The 8,599-nt window shown below is 45.3% G+C and overlaps 1 protein-coding gene across 1 annotated transcript in view; it reads right to left on the bottom strand.

The window, feature by feature from the left end:
- gpr37l1a (G protein-coupled receptor 37 like 1a) overlaps positions 1-2,389 on the bottom strand; it is a 4,833-nt gene extending 2,444 nt beyond the window's left edge. Inside the window, exon 1 of the mRNA XM_016255920.1 lies at positions 1,374-2,389. Coding sequence (XP_016111406.1) covers positions 1,374-1,970 — 597 coding nt within the window. The 5' untranslated portion in view covers positions 1,971-2,389. The remainder of the gene's footprint in view (positions 1-1,373) is intronic.
- Between the last annotated feature and the right edge of the window lie 6,210 nt (positions 2,390-8,599).

Here is an 8,599-nt window from a genome sequence, read left to right as displayed (position 1 = left end):
CTATGATATATATATATATATATATATATATATATATATATATATATAAAAGTACCACTATTTTACCATCTTATGCCATCACTAGTCAGTGATATAAATAAGGGTTGATTTAATTTGCATCTCATCTAATCTGTTAATTTACTGCCATATAATAAAATGTTTTAGTGCACATAAGTGGGTCAGCAGACATGCACACACCCTCCACAGACAATCCTGCCCTTGAAGCACACTCTAAACACTCATTCAACAGGCTAATGAGCCCAATTAGTGCCGCTAATTACCCGGAGATCTCATTTACATGACAATCAGTAGAGCTGGTGCTGTAAAGAGGAGGCTGGAAAATGAACTCAAGAAACGGCGGTTAGTTACAGCTTTATGTTTTAAGGGTGAATAAAAGAAAATTGATGTGTCTGTTCACTTACAAACAAGTACTGTGGTATTAGTATGTTTTTTGGACGTCGTACCGTGGTAATCTGGTTTTTGTAACAGATGGATTTTTTTAACCCGACAGCACATACATCTCGGAGACGTCTATTTGACGTCTGCATTACATCTGCAAGACGTATTTTTTAGAGTGTTTGCTCATCTGCAATACGTCTATAGGACGTTTCCTTTTAGATGTCAAATAGACGTCTATTAGATGTCTTTAAGATGTTTATGATTTAGAATGCATGTAAAACTGACATCTGAAAGCCGTCTGTTAGATGTTTGTCCACAGCAGATGCTTCAAGAGATCTTTAACAGACCTCTTGCAGACGTACCTGTGCTATCTGGGACGTTATTTAGTAACGTTCTCAAAATGTTAGCTGTTACAACCCTGGCTCTAGGGAAGCAACATAAAGGAAACAAACTAAAGTCTGCCAATCAAAAAAGGAGTTTATTCAATTATAAAGAAAAGGGACTGTAGTGTTAGCAACATGCAAGATGTCTGTTAAAGTGATCTTTAACAGACATCTTGCAGATGTACACGTGCTATCTGGGATTCTGAAGTCTTTTTTCTTCTTTTTAAATAATGTATCGGAAACATTAGCAAAACGTTCTTAGAACATATTTTTGTAAGCCTGGTAGATAGCACAGGTGCGTCTGCGAGACGTCTGGTAAAGATCTGGAAAGCATCTGCTGTGTACAAACATCTGATAGACGTCAGTTTTACATCTTCTAAACGTCTATTTGACATCTGATAGGAAACGTCCTGTAGACGTCTTGCAGATGAGCAAACACTCTAAAAAATACGTCTTGCAGATGTTAATGCGACGTTAAATAGACGTCTCTGTGATGTACGTGTGCTGTCAGGGTAGATGCCTGTATATGAGCAGACTGCTTGATTGGTTGCCTAATTAATTGACTGATTGCGGATTTGATTGGTCACACACCTCCACGTATGGCACTATCCTGCAGGACAGGTCTCCCATCAGTCGTCTCTTGGTCAGCTCGTGGAAGATGACCACTGGTAAGCAGAAGAACAGCACCATGAAGTCCCAGAACGCCAGGCTGGCCAGCGCGCAGTTCCACGTGCTCTTCAGGTAATAGTTGTGCGACACGATGCACACGAGCGCCAGGTTACCCACGATGCCCGCGGAGAACACGATGAGCGCGAGCAGCATGACGGCGTAGGCGCTGTAGGACTCCTCCGTGAGCGGGTGCAGCGGGTTATGCACGCGAAGCGAGCCGTTGAACGCTCGCGGCGTGGTGAAGAACGCGTCGGGGTGCCGGTGCGCGTCCCGCTCGCGCTGCTTGTGTTTGGACCCGCGCGGAACTCTCGGCACGCGCATCTCTTCAGCATCAGCATCAGCATCAGCATCAGCATCCTCCTCATCACCGCGATGCGCTGCGGAGGGGTTCAGCTCCAGCGACGAGGAGGATGATGGTGATGATGAAGACTCCAAGCTCATCTTCATCTCCACCGCGCGTTTGTTCGCCTGAACTGAGCCGGCAAACACAATCAGAGCGAATAAAACACTCCGCATCATCGCGAGGCTCTGCTGAACGGATCCGGGTGATGGAGCGATGTGCTGCGGATGAGCGAGAGCTCCAGTCTGACCGTCTCCACAAGTTCTGCTCCTCTAGTTTCTCATCAAGCTCTTGAAGAACGCCAGGATAAAACATGCCCCCTTGTGGACAATAAACATCACTGTTCACTTGCAGAAAAGTGGAAGGTTTTTGGAAATGTTGCCATGGTGACCCCTGATAACAACGTCGCAAGACTTCTATTTCAGAGTGTTTGCTCGTCTGCAATAGCCTACGTCTACAGGACGTCTCCTATCAGATGTCAAATAGACGTTTAGAAGATGTCTTTCAGATGTTTATGGTTTTGAATGTTGGGGCACAATGTAACACTGACTTTCTCAGTTTGTGTAAATCCACATGGGGTTCACAATATAAATTTTTTTAATCCACAGTAATTTTACACTTGTCTAGTACAAATATGTTGCTTTGTTTCATAATTACAGTGTATACGTTTTTCTTTATTTACCCTCAAAAAGTGGAAGTGGAATGTGACAACATGCCCCGCAGGTGGAACACATTGTAACATGACCATATTGACCGCTTAAAATGTTATCTTGTATATAAAAGCCAAACTAAAATATTTTGTTAATAAAATGAAGTAAAAAAAAAATTATGGAGCGATGTGCTGCGGATGAGCGAGAGCTCCAGTCTGACCGTCTCCACAAGTTCTGCTCCTCTAGTTTCTCATCAAGCTCTTGAAGAACGCCAGGATAAAACATGCCCCCTTGTGGACAATAAACATCACTGTTCACTTGCAGAAAAGTGGAAGGTTTTTGGAAATGTTGCCATGGTGACCCCTGATAACAACGTCGCATTTACATCTGCAAGACTTCTATTTCAGAGTGTTTGCTCGTCTGCAATAGCCTACGTCTATAGGACGTCTCCTATCAGATGTCAAATAGACGTTTAGAAGATGTCTTTCAGATGTTTATGGTTTTGAATGTTGGGGCACAATGTAACACTGACTTTCTCAGTTTGTGTAAATCCACATGGGGTTCACAATATAAATTTTTTTAATCCACAGTAATTTTACACTTGTCTAGTACAAATATGTTGCTTTGTTTCATAATTACAGTGTATACGTTTTTCTTTATTTACCCTCAAAAAGTGGAAGTGGAATGTGACAACATGCCCCGCAGGTGGAACACATTGTAACATGACCATATTGACCGCTTAAAATGTTATCTTGTATATAAAAGCCAAACTAAAATATTTTGTTAATAAAATGAAGTAAAAAAAAAATTTCAAATAAAATAATGGCGTTTTTTAAGAATTAAAAAATAATCTGATTTTGGAGTTTGACAGTGAACACATTGCAGCCAGGCTTGGGACGGCCCACATAAACCAGCAAAAATGCTTTACATGTCTTGAAATAATAATTTCTAAACATTAAACATTGACTGTCAGTCTTTATTCACCTGTTTCTCGTTGTTTCTCATTAAAAATCATTAAAGTAAATTACATCACTAATGTCATTGTAACACGGCGTTACATCGTGCCTCATCCGCGCAACTGGAGTTTAAAATAGGTTAGCTAGTTTTCTGCTAGTCTTCTGCTAGTCAGCTAGTCTTCTGACTAGCAGAAGACTCGCCGACTAGCAGAAGACTGGCTGATTAGCAGAAGACTCGCCGACTAGCAGAAGACTGGCTGATTAGCAGAAGACTCGCCGACTAGCAGAAGACTGGCTGATTAGCAGAAGACTCGCCGACTAGCAGAAGACTGGCTGATTAGCAGAAGACTCGCCGACTAGCAGAAGACTGGCTGATTAGCAGAAGACTCGCCGACTAGCAGAAGACTGGCTGATTAGCAGAAGACTCGCCGACTAGCAGAAGACTGGCTGATTAGCAGAAGACTCGCCGACTAGCAGAAGACTGGCTGATTAGCAGAAGACTCGCCGACTAGCAGAAGACTGGCTGATTAGCAGAAGACTCGCCGACTAGCAGAAGACTGGCTGATTAGCAGAAGACTCGCCGACTAGCAGAAGACTGGCTGATTAGCAGAAGACTCGCCGACTAGCAGAAGACTGGCTGATTAGCAGAAGACTCGCCGACTAGCAGAAGACTGGCTGATTAGCAGAAGACTCGCCGACTAGCAGAAGACTGGCTGATTAGCAGAAGACTCGCCGACTAGCAGAAGACTGGCTGATTAGCAGAAGACTCGCCGACTAGCAGAAGACTGGCTGATTAGCAGAAGACTCGCCGACTAGCAGAAGACTGGCTGATTAGCAGAAGACTCGCCGACTAGCAGAAGACTGGCTGATTAGCAGAAGACTCGCCGACTAGCAGAAGACTGGCTGATTAGCAGAAGACTCGCCGACTAGCAGAAGACTGGCTGATTAGCAGAAGACTCGCCGACTAGCAGAAGACTGGCTGATTAGCAGAAGACTCGCCGACTAGCAGAAGACTGGCTGATTAGCAGAAGACTCGCCGACTAGCAGAAGACTGGCTGATTAGCAGAAGACTCGCCGACTAGCAGAAGACTGGCTGATTAGCAGAAGACTCGCCGACTAGCAGAAGACTGGCTGATTAGCAGAAGACTCGCCGACTAGCAGAAGACTGGCTGATTAGCAGAAGACTCGCCGACTAGCAGAAGACTGGCTGATTAGCAGAAGACTCGCCGACTAGCAGAAGACTGGCTGATTAGCAGAAGACTCGCCGACTAGCAGAAGACTGGCTGATTAGCAGAAGACTCGCCGACTAGCAGAAGACTGGCTGATTAGCAGAAGACTCGCCGACTAGCAGAAGACTGGCTGATTAGCAGAAGACTCGCCGACTAGCAGAAGACTGGCTGATTAGCAGAAGACTCGCCGACTAGCAGAAGACTGGCTGATTAGCAGAAGACTCGCCGACTAGCAGAAGACTGGCTGATTAGCAGAAGACTCGCCGACTAGCAGAAGACTGGCTGATTAGCAGAAGACTCGCCGACTAGCAGAAGACTGGCTGATTAGCAGAAGACTCGCCGACTAGCAGAAGACTGGCTGATTAGCAGAAGACTCGCCGACTAGCAGAAGACTGGCTGATTAGCAGAAGACTCGCCGACTAGCAGAAGACTGGCTGATTAGCAGAAGACTCGCCGACTAGCAGAAGACTGGCTGATTAGCAGAAGACTCGCCGACTAGCAGAAGACTGGCTGATTAGCAGAAGACTCGCCGACTAGCAGAAGACTGGCTGATTAGCAGAAGACTCGCCGACTAGCAGAAGACTGGCTGATTAGCAGAAGACTCGCCGACTAGCAGAAGACTGGCTGATTAGCAGAAGACTCGCCGACTAGCAGAAGACTGGCTGATTAGCAGAAGACTCGCCGACTAGCAGAAGACTGGCTGATTAGCAGAAGACTCGCCGACTAGCAGAAGACTGGCTGATTAGCAGAAGACTCGCCGACTAGCAGAAGACTGGCTGATTAGCAGAAGACTCGCCGACTAGCAGAAGACTGGCTGATTAGCAGAAGACTCGCCGACTAGCAGAAGACTGGCTGATTAGCAGAAGACTCGCCGACTAGCAGAAGACTGGCTGATTAGCAGAAGACTCGCCGACTAGCAGAAGACTGGCTGATTAGCAGAAGACTCGCCGACTAGCAGAAGACTGGCTGATTAGCAGAAGACTCGCCGACTAGCAGAAGACTAACTGACTAGCAGAAGTCTCGCTGACTAGCAGAAGGCTAGCTGACTAGCAGTAGACTAGCTGACTAGTCAGCTAGTCTACTGCTAGTCAGCTAGGCTTCTGCTAGTCTTCTGCTAGTCAGCGAGTCTTCTGCTAGTCTTCAGATAGTCTTCTGCTAGTCAGCGAGTCTTCTGCTAGTCTTCAGGTAGTCTTCTGCTAGTCAGCTAGTCTTCTGCTAGTCAGCGAGGCTTCTGCTAGTCTTCTGCTAGTCAGCTAGTCTCCTGCTAGTCTTCTGCTAGGCTTCTGCTAGTCAGCTAGTCTTCTGCTAGTCAGCGAGGCTTCTGCTAGTCTTCTGCTAGTCAGCTAGTCTCCTGCTAGTCTTCTGCTAGGCTTCTGCTAGTCAGCTAGTCTTCTGCTAGTCAGCGAGGCTTCTGCTAGTCTTCTGCTAGTCAGCTAGTCTCCTGCTAGTCTTCTGCTAGGCTTCTGCTAGTCAGCTAGTCTTCTGCTAGTCAGCGAGGCTTCTGCTAGTCTTCTGCTAGTCAGCTAGTCTCCTGCTAGTCTTCTGCTAGGCTTCTGCTAGTCAGCTAGTCTTCTGCTAGTCAGCGAGGCTTCTGCTAGTCTTCTGCTAGTCAGCTAGTCTCCTGCTAGTCTTCTGCTAGGCTTCTGCTAGTCAGCTAGTCTTCTGCTAGTCAGCGAGGCTTCTGCTAGTCTTCTGCTAGTCAGCTAGTCTCCTGCTAGTCTTCTGCTAGGCTTCTGCTAGTCAGCTAGTCTTCTGCTAGTCAGCGAGGCTTCTGCTAGTCTTCTGCTAGTCAGCTAGTCTCCTGCTAGTCTTCTGCTAGGCTTCTGCTAGTCAGCTAGTCTTCTGCTAGTCAGCGAGGCTTCTGCTAGTCTTCTGCTAGTCAGCTAGTCTCCTGCTAGTCTTCTGCTAGGCTTCTGCTAGTCAGCTAGTCTTCTGCTAGTCAGCGAGGCTTCTGCTAGTCTTCTGCTAGTCAGCTAGTCTCCTGCTAGTCTTCTGCTAGGCTTCTGCTAGTCAGCTAGTCTTCTGCTAGTCAGCGAGGCTTCTGCTAGTCTTCTGCTAGTCAGCTAGTCTCCTGCTAGTCTTCTGCTAGGCTTCTGCTAGTCAGCTAGTCTTCTGCTAGTCAGCGAGGCTTCTGCTAGTCTTCTGCTAGTCAGCTAGTCTCCTGCTAGTCTTCTGCTAGGCTTCTGCTAGTCAGCTAGTCTTCTGCTAGTCAGCGAGGCTTCTGCTAGTCTTCTGCTAGTCAGCTAGTCTCCTGCTAGTCTTCTGCTAGGCTTCTGCTAGTCAGCTAGTCTTCTGCTAGTCAGCGAGGCTTCTGCTAGTCTTCTGCTAGTCAGCTAGTCTCCTGCTAGTCTTCTGCTAGGCTTCTGCTAGTCAGCTAGTCTTCTGCTAGTCAGCGAGGCTTCTGCTAGTCTTCTGCTAGTCAGCTAGTCTCCTGCTAGTCTTCTGCTAGGCTTCTGCTAGTCAGCTAGTCTTCTGCTAGTCAGCGAGGCTTCTGCTAGTCTTCTGCTAGTCAGCTAGTCTCCTGCTAGTCTTCTGCTAGGCTTCTGCTAGTCAGCTAGTCTTCTGCTAGTCAGCGAGGCTTCTGCTAGTCTTCTGCTAGTCAGCTAGTCTCCTGCTAGTCTTCTGCTAGGCTTCTGCTAGTCAGCTAGTCTTCTGCTAGTCAGCGAGGCTTCTGCTAGTCTTCTGCTAGTCAGCTAGTCTCCTGCTAGTCTTCTGCTAGGCTTCTGCTAGTCAGCTAGTCTTCTGCTAGTCAGCGAGGCTTCTGCTAGTCTTCTGCTAGTCAGCTAGTCTCCTGCTAGTCTTCTGCTAGGCTTCTGCTAGTCAGCTAGTCTTCTGCTAGTCAGCGAGGCTTCTGCTAGTCTTCTGCTAGTCAGCTAGTCTCCTGCTAGTCTTCTGCTAGGCTTCTGCTAGTCAGCTAGTCTTCTGCTAGTCAGCGAGGCTTCTGCTAGTCTTCTGCTAGTCAGCTAGTCTCCTGCTAGTCTTCTGCTAGGCTTCTGCTAGTCAGCTAGTCTTCTGCTAGTCTTCTGCTAGTCAGCGAGTCTTCTGCTAGTTTATCTAAACTGATAAATAACAGGTTGGAGATTAAAATAATAGCTGATTTGTCTAATTTAAAATGAATAATAAAAAACAGATGAAAAATGTTACTTAAGCCAGAAATGTAATGTTACTATGGTAAAATAAATGTTCAGCGACATCTTCAAAAGATTTTTGAATTTTGGCGCACTTTTTTCCTCTTTATAATGTTGATATGGTACTGTAAAATTAAATACTGTAAATTGTGTTATGCTAGCATGTGTGGAAATATTCAAACCAGGTGTGTTACAACTAACCCCGCGTTACTTAGTGCCCCGCGCTCCCCTATATAAAACTAACATCTTAGAGACGTCTGTCAGATGCTTGTACACAGCAGATGCTTTCCAGATCTTTAGCAGACCTCTCGCAGACGCACCTGTGCTCTCTGGGATGAAAGAACTCGTGTGCTCATTATGCTTAATAGTGATATTATCATATCATATGAAATGGACCACATATGCTAATTTAAATATTTATTTAATACAGATTTCTATTAATAACGTTTTAAACGTATATCTGTCTATCTACTCTACTGTTTAAAACTTTGGGGTTGGTGAAACGTTTTAATGTTTTTGAAAAAGTCTCTTCTGCATTTGATAAATACAGTGAAATATTATTAGAATCTAAAACAGCTGTTTTCTCTGTGAATCTCTGTTAAACTGTAATGTATTTCTGTGATGTGCAGCTGTATTTTCAGCATCATTCCTCCAGTCTTCAGTGTCACATGATCTTCAGAAATCAGTATAATATTCTGATTATTAGATACATTTCTGATTATTGTCAGTGTTGAGAACATGAATATTTTTGTGGAAACTGATACATTTTATTCTTCAGGAGTCACAGATGAACAGAACGTTCAAAAGAACAGCATTTATTTGAAACAAAACGTGTAACATTCTAA

Source organism: Sinocyclocheilus grahami, unplaced genomic scaffold (genome assembly GCF_001515645.1).
Source record: "Sinocyclocheilus grahami isolate Dianchi unplaced genomic scaffold, SAMN03320097.WGS_v1.1 scaffold1378.1, whole genome shotgun sequence".
NCBI lineage: Eukaryota > Metazoa > Chordata > Actinopteri > Cypriniformes > Cyprinidae > Sinocyclocheilus > Sinocyclocheilus grahami.
Note: the sequence above shows the minus strand (reverse complement) of the source record. Positions and strands in the feature narration are given on the sequence as shown.